The 11,966-nt window shown below is 58.7% G+C and overlaps 3 protein-coding genes across 3 annotated transcripts in view; all 3 read right to left on the bottom strand.

Moving 5' to 3' along the window:
- ALYREF (Aly/REF export factor) overlaps positions 1 to 1,412 on the bottom strand; it is a 12,408-nt gene extending 10,996 nt beyond the window's left edge. The window contains exons 1-2 of the mRNA XM_026861326.1: positions 1,382 to 1,412; positions 85 to 241 (exon numbers count right to left, since the gene is read on the bottom strand). Of these exons, the coding sequence (XP_026717127.1) occupies positions 85 to 241; positions 1,382 to 1,412 (188 nt within the window). The remainder of the gene's footprint in view (positions 1 to 84; positions 242 to 1,381) is intronic.
- Positions 1,413 to 2,331: 919 nt separating this feature from the next.
- On the bottom strand, positions 2,332 to 11,301 carry PCYT2 (phosphate cytidylyltransferase 2, ethanolamine). The gene is made up of 11 exons (XM_026861011.1): positions 11,140 to 11,301; positions 9,446 to 9,512; positions 8,876 to 8,960; positions 7,864 to 7,908; positions 6,485 to 6,623; positions 5,811 to 5,893; positions 5,563 to 5,640; positions 4,899 to 4,964; positions 4,605 to 4,670; positions 4,070 to 4,158; positions 2,332 to 3,423 (listed from the first exon to the last, which is right to left on the bottom strand). The coding sequence occupies exons 1-11, from the start codon at positions 11,243 to 11,245 to the stop codon at positions 3,333 to 3,335; spliced, it is 915 nt and encodes a 304-aa protein (XP_026716812.1). The 5' UTR covers positions 11,246 to 11,301; the 3' UTR covers positions 2,332 to 3,332.
- Positions 11,302 to 11,723: 422 nt separating this feature from the next.
- Positions 11,724 to 11,966, bottom strand: part of SIRT7 (sirtuin 7) — a 3,372-nt gene continuing 3,129 nt past the window's right edge. The window contains exon 9 of the mRNA XM_026861327.1: positions 11,724 to 11,960. Coding sequence (XP_026717128.1) covers positions 11,724 to 11,960 — 237 coding nt within the window. The remainder of the gene's footprint in view (positions 11,961 to 11,966) is intronic.

Below are 11,966 nucleotides of genomic sequence, written 5' to 3' on the forward strand. Positions count from 1 at the left end.
GCCCCCCGCGGGACGCTGGGCACGGGCAGTGCCCCCTGGTGCTCCGCAGCTGGGGCACCGTGGGGGCACCCCGACTCCCCTCACCTGTGCCACAGTACCTGGGGACCTCGGTCCCTGCTGACGGTCTCCCCGCAGGCGCTGTGCGTGACAGATGTGACCCCCAAGGCGCGGAGCTGCCGGGTGCTGCCTGGAGCCCCCGGTGCTCTCCGGTGCAGGGTGGACGTGACCGTGGCCTTGGACCCTGCAAAGTGTGCAGATGCTTGAGCCGGCACCAGTGGCTCCGTGGTGACAATAAACGTGCTTGGGTTGGCTCTGCTGCCTCTGTCCTTGGAGGGAGAGGGGTGCTGGGGGTGGGCAGGCGCCCAGGTCTGGGGAGCTCCAGGCTGCTGAGAGGGTTGGATGGGCAGCACCCACCTGCCTCCTGCTGCGGGGGACGTGGGCACAGCCCCCACCTGCACCTGGGCTTGGTGACATGAACAGGGGGGCAGCTGCTCCCCCGCAGGGACACTCAGTCCCCGTGAGGGTCGCCGGGGCCCAGCCTGGCCCCTGGCAAACACCAGCCGCCCCCTTTATGCAAGGAGCCCCCCTGTGAGGGGCCCCACGGGCACGATGCACCAGGACACCCCGTAGGCCTTGGCAGGGCCCTTGCTCAGCCCATTCCCTGAAATCCTGCAGGTGCCTCGAGGGCTCCGGCAGCTCGGGACCGGCTGCACAGCCACGGGGGTATCCTGGGTGCAGCCCCCGCCCGCAGCGGTGCCACGGCCGAGCTCCTGCCTGGAGCCGCCGCATGTGGGGGCAGCGGCAGAGCCCCAACCCACCCTGAGTGGGGGGGGAATGTGCTGTGAGGGGCTTGGGCCGGGCTTTGGCCGGGGCAGTGGCCAGCGGTGACCTGCTGGCCATCGGGGCCCACTCACTCCATGGCCCTTCCTGGGCATGGCTAATGGGGCCCTGGGGGGACGAGCCCCAGCCCTGCTCCCCAGCAGGGCCTGGGCTGACGCTGTCACTCCCCGCAGCAGTCACAGCGGCTCTGACAGGGTTCAAGGTGCCTGTTACACCCGTTGGAGAAATGTCGGGGGGGGTGTCTCTGGGATCGGGGCAGGAACCAGCATCTTAATCGTCTGTGCTTGGGGGAAAAAAACAAACCCCAGATCCCAACGAACCACAGAAAATAGTCACAACCATGACATTTCCCTGTCCCCCTGCATTTTAACTCCATGCCCTATTTTGCCCCTGGGACTGACAGGCTGTCAGTAAACAAGCTTAGAAGAAGGGCCCAGAGGCACTTGGAGGAAAGAACATCGTAGGCAAAAGTTTTCAGAGTAAACTCAGAGGCCCCAAGGAACAGCAGCTCCGCCGTGCTCCAGCTGAGCCGTTTCCTCACAGATCGGTTCCACCAGCAGGCGCCTGCGCATGGCGGGAGTGGCAGTAAAGTGCTTTTGTCATTTTTTAATAACAGCCGTACCTGTGCGCAGCCCAGAGGCAGCTCGTTTACATGCAAACGCTCAGCCCGGGGTGGATGTGTCACCGTGGCTGAGTTGTTTCTTTTTAATGACGAACTCTCTCCGGGGAAGGGTTATTTGTGCGCTCGGCAGCCGGCGGAGCCCGGGAAGGGGCTGACGGCTCCGTCACGGTGTTCTGGGGGCGAGGAGTGACTGCGCCGGCTGCAGGCACAGGGATGCAGCTGCTGTCACAGCCCCCAGCACCCCGGGGGCTCCAGCTACATCGGGAGGGGACGGGAGGCTCTTGGCTCTCCGGTCCCTCATGCCCAGCAGGAGCGATCCCACACGGGTGGGAGTCTTGGCTCTTGTTGTGGATGGCGCTGGAATGCCAACACACGAGCACAGACTCTGGGATCAGCCACTACTCGGCCGTGCGACCCCAAGCTCGTCCGCGGCTGCGCTGTCCCAGCACGGACCCACCCTGAGCCCTCAGAATCGGGTCACCTCCTCCCTCGGTACCACCACAGTTACGTACCCACGGAACTGCTGAGACTCTTCACCTTTCCTGTGCCAATTCTGCTGCGCTTTGAGTCCAGAAACTGCAGAACAGAGCAAAGACAACCCCTCCCCAGTGTCTAGTTCAATTTTCTAGTGAATTCAGAATAAAACTCCTCCTGCCCTGAGCACAGCTTCTGGCCAGAGCAAGCCCTGAGCTCCCTGCCACAAACCCAATGCTCCCTGGGGCTCAGCCTGGGCTGCCTGGGGACAACGAGCTGGTTCTTGGGCTCTAGCAGCCGCTCCCCGGCACCCAACGGAGCTCCAGGGAACTGCTCCAACCAGGGGCCTGGCCCCCCCGCTACCCAGGCTCGAGGCCCAGAGAGACCCACACACACCTCATCAACATTTTATTAATGATCAGCAACAAAAGTTTACAACAGAGAGGACAACAGAACCGGCATGGAAGGACCGTCCAGCACAGCGCCGCGCGGGGAGCGGCCCAGGGCCCCGCCACAGCACCCAGGAATGTAAGAGCGGGGAAGGGGCTCAGCCCAGCACCCGTCCCCGCGCCTCCCCCCAGGGGCACCCGCGCTGCGCGTCAGCAAACAGGCGTGAAACGTCAGGGCCCTCCCTGCAGTCAGCGCCAGGCACACGCTGGACGTCGGCAGCAGCAGGAGGGCTCCGAGCAGGGGCTGCAACAGGCCAGCCGCGGGCGGAGAAACGCCTCAACCCACCAGGGAAAGTGCCGGGTCCTCGCACCCCCAGCCCCTTCCTGAGGCACCAAACGAGCCCCCGGTGCCGGACACAGCGGCGAGGGGCTTCGTCCAGCCAAAGCCCACCTGGCTCTGGGGCTGGTGCTTGTGAACCCCGGGCCCGGGGCCACCGGCACCTCCAGCAACCGGCGCAGCGAGGGCCCGGCAGAGGAACGGCGAGGGCCGCAACCGTCCCCGGGCCGGGGGGGGCCGCCCCCCACCCCCAAAGGGCGGCTCCCTAGCGCAGACGCGGGTCAGGGCAGCCGAAATGGAGGGGCTGAGGCAGCAGCTCCACATCCCTCTTACTAAAAGCCAGAGATGGCAGAAGGTAAAAGCACATCAACATGTTAAAACATTAGTTATAATTAAAATCGAGGTTTTTTTCTTTTGTCAGATCTCCTCAGATCTCCTCCTGGGAAAGGGGACGGGGGGCTGATTAACAGAGGAAAAACTAGGCAGCAGGATCCCGACTCATTATGTCTGCGTAATTAGTGCCGGAGGAGCAAGGACAGAAGGGGTAGGACAGCACATCCTGCGTGCCAGCAGCGGTGTCCCCGCTCCGGGGTCCCCCTCAAAGAGCTTCGGCTCCTCGAGAGCACGAGGCTGCGGCGCTCTGCGACCCACCCGTCAGCTCAGGGCTGGCCTAGTGCTTCTCCTCGTCCAGTCTCCTCATGGCCTCCAACACCGCCAGCTCTTTTGCTTCCTTCTTCTGGTTCCTGGCCTCAAACTCCAGCCTGCATCAATCACAAAGTGAGATTCTCATCCACCCGTATCTCCAGTGGACTAAAAGCACCTGGACCAGGGGAGCTCACCCGCACCCCCACTGCACCCCCAGACCCCTCTTCAAGATCCAGCACCCAGAGCCTGCCAAGCCTGTTCCCATCACTCCGCGGTCCCAGGCTCCCCCACTGCTCAAACATTACTTATTTCTTCCTCTGTGGAAGACACAGCTATTTCATGCTTGGTCCATCCTGGGACTACTTTTAGTGCCATAATACCAAAGTCAAGTTTATCACTGACCTGAGCCAAGGTCACTGAAGGTGAAGGGCTCAGGCCTAAAAAAGCAGAGCTCTGAGAGAAGCAACATGCTTCCTTCCCCAAGAATACAGGAAGGAAATGTTATCATTAACAGAGGAGGAGAAATAATAAAACGTGCCAAGAAGCACATTCTGAAGCAGCAGAGTTTAGCTGTTCCTTCTCCCGTCCAGTCCAGTGCACCCAGACCTGAGCAGCCTGCCCAGGCTGCAGAAGGCGAAGGACCAGTTCACCGACTCCGTGCCTTTAGACAAACCCTTCTCTTCCACTTTGATCCCATTAATTAGTCCCCAGACAAGCTGGATGGAACCGCACACAACAGAGCTGGGAGATAAGAAAGCCAACCTGTTCTTGATGATTCTTTGCACAATTAAATCCGTGGTGAGGTTGCTGCCACTGTCCACCAGCTGGAAAATGCCGCGTCTCTTGGGCTCCTGTGAACAGACAGAGCAGGCTCAGCTGTGGAAAACATGTGAGAGCTCCGGGTTTAAGTCTCAGCAGTGAAAGCTGAGCAGGAGTCACAGCGGGTCCTGCGGGCACCCGGCCAGGCACGACACACAACGATCTCCTGAGACGCAGAGTAAACAAATGACGAGCAGAGCTTCAGGCATGTGGGAGCTGCCCGGGACTGGCACGAGCACAGGATTTCTCGCTCTGCCACAAAGGCACCAGAAACAGGCAAAACAAAACGATGACTAAAAGAATGGAGGTGTTGCAAGTGATTTACAGGCTCTGCTCCAAGTAGCTGCCCTCAGGGTTGGATGAAAAACAGCATCACCTGCCAAGGAGGTGCCTGGGGAGCGTCCTCTGCAACACAAACTCCCTGCTCAGGAACACGAAAACAGCCACGCTGCCTCCCCCAGCAGCAGGCACAGCTCACCTGGTAGGGATCAGAACCGTCCTTGTCTGGCACCACCTCAGTCATCCCATGACACACAAGCGTCACCTGGAGAAGGACACAAAGTCACCGACAACATCCAAAAGGTGAAGGGACTTTCCCTGCCACTGCCCTCCCTGCAGCACAGCTGGAGACCAGCACAGCCGCACATCTGGAGCCCCCCGCACCCCTGCCGAGCAGGACCATCTCTCTTCTACACCCTTGTGCTTCCCTGCACCACTTTGGCCCCGTAAGCGCATCACACCTTCATGTCCAACTGCACACAGAGACACTCACCCTGAAGTGATCCAGCAGGTCGGCAGTGACAGCGTAGGGGGCTCCAATCACCACTTCGGAGACATACTGGAAAAGAAACCAGGTAAAACAGTCCAGACTTGGGAGAAAAAAACCCAAACCACCACAAAACCCAACAAAAAACCCAAAACAAACCCCAAAACAGAGGCCAGCCTCTTTCCTAAACAGACTTTAGCAGGTCAGTGGGTTATAGAATCAGGGACTCAAATGAGGGAACATGGGAGCGGTTTTAGTAGCCACAGCTTCTCACACAGCATCTTTTTGTTCCACTAAAGAAGACGCCTTCTGGTAGCGTGCATACAGCAAATCCAGAAGTCAGCTGCTCAGGGCACATGTTTCTGGGCCTCCTCACACTTATTTCCCAGGAATTTTCTCTCCTGCTGCAGGGAGCGAGAGCTTTCTCCAAGAACAGGGCTGTCCGTGCCCAGAGCACAGCCAGGCACAACCTGCCTTCCCACGGCCAGAGCTCGGCTCAACCAGGACAACCCGGGGGCCTCCGACTCCTCCCGAGAGCAGCCAGCACCTCCGGCCGCCCGAAGGGATCAGTCTTGTGCCCTCTCGGTGCACAACAAACTCTCCAGGCGACCGCCCAGCCCCAGGCACCTCCTGGAGGAGCGCGGAGGCACCGACCGACCCCGGCACTCACCCTGCAGGCCAAGACACTGAGTGTCCTCTCGTGGATGTTCATGATGGGATAGTTCTTCCCTTTGTAGCGATTTACTTCCTAGGGCAAAGCACCAGGCACGATTAGAAGAGACGCAGCAGCCCCCCTCCCTCTCGCTTTCTCTGCAAGTGAAAGTCCCGCGCCGGCCCTTCCCTCCCCTCCCGCCTCCTGGCACAGCCCGCTGGCTTCAGGAGGGGCCAGGCTGCCCTTGGGACAACGTCACCGCAGACCTGATCAAAGTGCAGCCCAGCAATGATGTAGGGCTTCTCTGCCAGCTGGTGAACCTTCTCCAGGAAATCCACGTGCCCAATATCTGTAGATTGGCTTAAGGAATTGAAGCTGACATGGGAAATAGGGAAAGACAGAAACAGACACACTGAAAAACTGCAGAGGGAGACAGGAATCCCAAGGATTTCATTTTTGCATTACTCGATGCCGACATCCTAAAACAGCTGCCACCTCCCTCCTCAGGCTCCACAGGTTTCTGGCTTTTTGACCGGAATCTTTTCAGCTCCACCTTACCCAGACTGAACTTTGCTTCCATCCAGAATTTCTGCCCATTTTGGGTGTTCTGTCACAATGCCCCAACAGCTGCCCCAGGGAGGAAGCGTCTGCTCCAGATGCCCTGTGCAGTCCCTTGGTCTGGAGAGCAGGGGAACAGCCAGCCATCCTCCTGAAACCCCCCAACCACCACACGTCTCTCTCTCGAGGAGCTATAGCTCCTTCCTCAGTGTCCTGTGCCTAAGAAACTGCCAGTAAGAACTCCTGCCTCCCGCACATGCACACATACAAAGTAAAAAATAAGGAAAAAAAGAGGCAAATATCTAAGTCTGGTGCCTTAAAACACAAAACATCAAACACAAAGAGCAATGGTACTTTCTCCACAAAACAGAGTCAAGGATACGGAACAGGTCGAAGGCTCCAGCCACGTAGATGATGGTGTCTCCTGGCTGCGGTTCCTTCCCCGACGCGAACTGGATGATCTTCTGAGACGTCTGTAGGAACTGCGAGACGCCTGTCCAGGGACTGCGGCCTTTGGGCCCCTGGGAAGACACCACAGACGATTCCTCTGCAGGCCCAGGACGGGGTGGGACAGCACGCAGAACGCAGCTGTGAGCGGCGTGCTGGCCTTAATTTGCTGTCAGACATCACACTCTGCACCAAGTATTTCAGCAATCTGCTCGGTCAAACCCAGTCTAACGCGTCCCCTCAAGAGCCAGCTAAGGGGACGAGAGGCAAGCTCAGGAAGGAGAAAGGCATCAGGGCAGCCTGATTCCAGGAAGGCGAAGCGTTCCGAGGGGGACACACACAACCCACCTACGCTCTCCTCGGGCCTCACGGCCCCTCGACCCTTTGCCCGGGTGAGGGACGCGGGGCTGGGAGGGGATCACCCACAGCTCCAGCGCCACTGGAACGAGGACGGAGCTTGATCCCCACCGCGTGGCAGCTTCGGAAACAGGCACCGAGCCTCCCGCCGCGGCCCCTGCCCCGCTGCCCTACAGCTCCCAGCTCAGCGGGACCGGGGCCAGCCGTACGGCGGGCAGCACGCAGAAGGGGGGCTGTGCAGGGGCCTGGTGCCCACATATTGTCCCCAGCACCAGGAAACAGCCATGCTGGAGCAACAGGGCCCATAAAGCCTGCCCAAAAAACCCAGCGTGGTGGGGAACAAAGGATGGCCCAGCCTGGTCAGCAGGCCCCCTCTGAGCAAGACTTACTCAAGCTGTACATCCAGGTGCTCGTTACTCAGGGACAATCCAATACCCAGGGCAAAAAAAGTGGCCGATAGCTCTTTGGTGGCAGCCCAAGACGTGAGCTGGGCATGGTGGCAGAGGAGCCCAGGACTGCTCTGCTGCCTGAAGACCAGGCACGCGAGTTCTGCAGCGCAGCAAGCGAGCTACGTGCCTCTACGTAAACACTTGCCAGACCTCATGCAGCACCTTTGAAACACCAGCACTAAAAGGAGCATCCACAGAGGCTGTCCCGAGGCTGGAACTGCAGGCACTCAGGTCCCAAAGGAAGCAGCAATCAAGAATTTACAAGCAAGCCAGAAACACAGGGAAGGCTCCGTGGGTGCAGCAGCTCTGCGGCACCACCAAAGGGCAGTTCCCCAGCCCTGCACGGCCGCACCTGCCTATTCCACTGACTGCGGGAGCTACTGTGACATTCCTGGGGTTAGTGCAACACAGCAGGGGAAACAAGCCTGCCACACAGGCCAGAAAGCACATCTGGAATCCTCCTCAGACAGGACAGCCACCAGACATCGACAAGCAGAACTCACGTTACCTTCCCAAAGTTGTCAGTGTGCTTCCGACAGTCCAGGTCCTCATCCTGAAGGGAGACAGAGTCAGAATGTTTAAGCGCTCACGTATGCTTGTGTGTGACAGAAGTGCTGGGAAGTCCCGGCTCAGGGTGCACTTCACTGGTCCCTGGCACCGAACGCTGACGAGCTAGTTAATATCTAAACCAGAGTCGTGTCCCAGCACGATCAGATGAACCGTGTCGTTATCTGATCCCAGCCTGCCACCACGCAGCGACGGTGGCTCCTGCCCTACCTGCACACTGACGTCCTCCCTCAAGCCCCTGAGAGGACAGTGTCCCTCCTCCTGTCTCCTTCCAGAGAGGCTCCGACCTCTGCAGGCAGCGGGGAGACCCTGCCGGGCGTCGCTGACCTCGCGTGTTAGGGCAGAGCCAGCGGAACAGCTCGGCACACTGAGATCTCCCTCCACTCCTGAACTCTCCTGCGAGTCCCTTGTCCTGCCCCTGCGGGGGGACAAGGAGTCTGGGAGACTCCATTCACTGGAGCCTTTGCTTGCCAAGTCAATTCAACTCGCTAACGAGCCTAAACCTCCTTCCCTTCCTTTCCCTTGGTTAGGTTAGCTATCTAACAGACAGCGAAAGGCCTGGTGAGCCTGCGGACAGCAGAAGGCAGAAGCGCGCGGCTCGGTGGGAAGGGAGACTGTCGTGTGCTGGATCGACGGGGCCGCACGACGGAGTTTCACGCTCGGAGAAGCCACAGGCTGGCCTGCAGCTCCCAGAACGTTCCTGCAGCCCTCACCAATCACCAATCCCCCCTCACGCCCTTCCACAGCAGCACGGGCTGAGATCACGCCGCGATCTCAGACAGGCTTAAGCAAACCTGAGCAGGTTGTTCTGCTGCCACTATTCACAATCAGCTTGCCGGTGCCGGCGCATTGGGGAGAGGCCTGGGAGCTCTACTGCCCTTTGGGTCAGCAAAAGGGAAAGAGCTGGCGTAGGCCCTGGACTCCGAGCTCCCGCCCAAGGCCCTCCGACTCACTATGTTGCTGTGGTGAGCCTTAGTCATGAGCAGCATGCGGCCAACGAGGTCGGTGGTGGACACACCTTGGGTGCGTTTGCATTCCCTGCAGGGAGACAAGCAAAGGGTGAAGCTGGAGCCACAGGAGCATGCGCCGCCTCCTCTTCCCACCGTCCCCCCGGACACCTGTGACCCCTGAACAACTCAAACCAGGGGCTGTCCCGAGAAACTCTTCCTTCTACCTGCTCTCAATCTAGAGTACAGCACCAATTGCTGAGCCTCTGCATCTCCTTCACACCACAGCAACTGCTCCTAGGAGGAAATCTCAGCTCGCACCGAGCTCCCGCCAGCACAACACCCGTGAGGCTCCACGGCAGAGCCAGCGTCCGCCAGGAGCAGGAAGCTCCCGCCAGCCAGCCGCGAGCCTGCGGCGCTTCCCAGAAGCCAAAATAGTGGGAGCAGCTGAAGCTCTGACACACGTTACAGCAAAATCAGTGTGACCCGAAGATATCTGTGCTTCATCTGGCTTCCCTTCAGGGCACGAACTCCCAGAAACAGCCCAAAAGCGGGTAAGCAGCAGCAGCGGATTACCTGTACCGCCCTGCTGTCTTCACTTCCTCGTAGGTATCTTTGCCGTCTATGGTCAGGGTGATGTCATCTGCGGAGAGAGAAAAGCCTCGGAACTGCACCCCAAGCCTTCCTGCACAAAAGCTGCTTTAGAACGACAGCGGCAGCAGCTCAGCGAGCCCAGCACCGCAGCCAGCCTCGGAGTCGCGGGACTGCCCCATCCCTGGAGACGAGCCTGTTCCTGGACGCTGCGTACCGGCAGCCGCCTGGTCCGCTGCTTTAGGTAGTCCAGAAAGCACAAGCTGGTTGCCCCCGCAGTGAATCCAGCAGCGGGCACGGATGAATTACTGTCTGAATAACAAACAGTTATCACCAGTCTCCATCTCAAAAAGCACCTTAACTTCTCTAGGACTGGTTTTAGCCGTCGATGTTACAGCTTGTCCAGTCTCCAACAGCCAGTTCCTCCCCTCCGCCCTGGCACCTCTGCAGTGACATCATGCTACGCTCCCGAGGAGTCAGGTCTGGTTCATCTAACTCACCCAACAAAAACACCTCTCATCTACTCGTAGCCATAGTATAAAATCTTCACAAGGGAAAACCTGAGCTGGCTTTCCCTTGGCACAACAGCCAGGTCACAGCGCAGGCGCTGGCAGCTCACGCAGTCCCGTAGCACACTGAGGGAGGCCCAAGAGTTCCAAAACCCCACACCCTGACCCCGGGGCACAGGGACACAGACAAGAACACGCTGCAAGCGTGGCCCCGCATGCCGGGGGAGAGGCAGAAACAGCGGCTTTGCCGCCTGTCACCAGCCCTGTTAAGCTCAGCTATTTCAAAACTTATCTTCTGCACAAACACAGCCTGGCAAAACTGCAGCGCCCGAGTGTGTTCTTCAGGTAGAAGCACTGAATGATTTGGCCAAGAGGATAAACGCAGGGAAACTGGAGCAAAGGCCACGAGCACTTTGCTGCCATAATCCCTCTCCGAGTCCAGTAAGGGGTCATGCGCCCCAAACACGTTCAGGGAGGCAATTCCATTAATGAGGACTCTGACAGTCACCCCATCCACATGAAAAAGCCTTATCAGTCTTGCAGAAGATTAATGATTTATTTACATTTAATCAAATACTTTGCTTATGGATAGCAGGTGGCTGGGACCAGATAAGGAAGGATGAGTGCAAAGACCAGTCCTGATTAAACTAACAGGAGGGGCTGAGGCCAGACGAGCACGAGCAGCAGTCCTAGGAAGGGACAGAGTGCAAGAGCAAGAATGCTTCCTCAGAACACGGCTTCCCGTCAGTGACTGCCAGCTGAGAAGTGTTCATATCGAGAACTAGGTCTCTGACCACAGGGTCAGCTAAGCCCTGAACAGCTTATCAGCTGGACAGAGAGGAGCTTTTCAGATCTGATCTCATCCCAGGGTAAGGAGATACAAACACGACTGTACTTCTGCACTCTTTACATTTTTAACGGTGTTTTTCACATTTAAGTTTTGTAAATGACTTTCCCCTACACACAAATCTCTGCTAGTGCTAAAGGCAGCCTCGGGATAATTGTCAGACAAGGCGTTTCACCTCTGTAAGTGAAGGGGTGTTTGTTAACACCCTCAGGGTGCCCAGCGACCTGCGCCCGTCTCCAGAGGAGCAGCCACACTGCCCCGCACGAAACCCAGAGCCCCGGAGAGCCCGTGAGAACGCGGCCGTCACCCGGAATTCCACTCACCACCATGCACACAGAAGTCGCAGTTATATTTGTCCAGGGTTTCCAGTGTGGTGACATAGGGAGCTCCTGGAGCAATCTCATCCACCCACTTGATGGCTTGCACCATTTTGTACCTCTCCTCCTGCGTGAAGACAGGGGGGCCCTTGTGCTTGGCAATCTCCTCTGGGCAAGAAACAGAAAAACCCAGTTAGAAGCCCATCCTAGGCCAGCCCAGCTGCGACGACTCTTCCCTACAGGAGCCTGACTCATTTCACGGGCAGGTGAACTTCCCTCAGGGCTTACACTCAGCTCGGACAGGCTTGTGGTAGAGAGGGAAGCCCCAGAAGGACCGGACAAGGTGTTAATTCCGTTGCATTTCCCAAGTGCGTAACAAGGGCCTGGAAATTCACCCAGAAGGCGAAAGGTCTCAGTGCCTCCCTGTACCCGGTTCTTCCTACTGGGGGGACACCTGGGCCGCCCGACAGCCCCCAGGGGGAAACTGCCCTTCCGAGCAGCAGCCTCGCGCTACGGGTGGTTCGTGCCAGGAAACACCCGGTAAATGAACGGAAAATGCCCCTTCACACGCAAGAGCTAATTCCCAGCACTTAACTCCCCGACGGGCTCGAAGGGAGTTTTCTCCACGCAGCAGCGGTTTGGAGCATCAGCTCTGCAGCTGCGCCGGCAGAACCAGACTCGTTTGGCGGGCGCAGCCGTCTGTGCAGCGCCGGGCACAGGGACCCCCGAGGGCAGGCCGGGAGCGGGGTGAGGCGCCGCCTGTCCCAGGGCCGACACTTCTCCCTCGGAGGCTGCCGCTGCGCCGGGAGCCGCGGGAAGGGCCCGTTCTGCAT

The sequence above is a fragment of the Athene cunicularia genome (assembly GCF_003259725.1).
Source record: "Athene cunicularia isolate RWA chromosome 18 unlocalized genomic scaffold, athCun1 chr18_part1, whole genome shotgun sequence".
Lineage (NCBI taxonomy): Eukaryota > Metazoa > Chordata > Aves > Strigiformes > Strigidae > Athene > Athene cunicularia.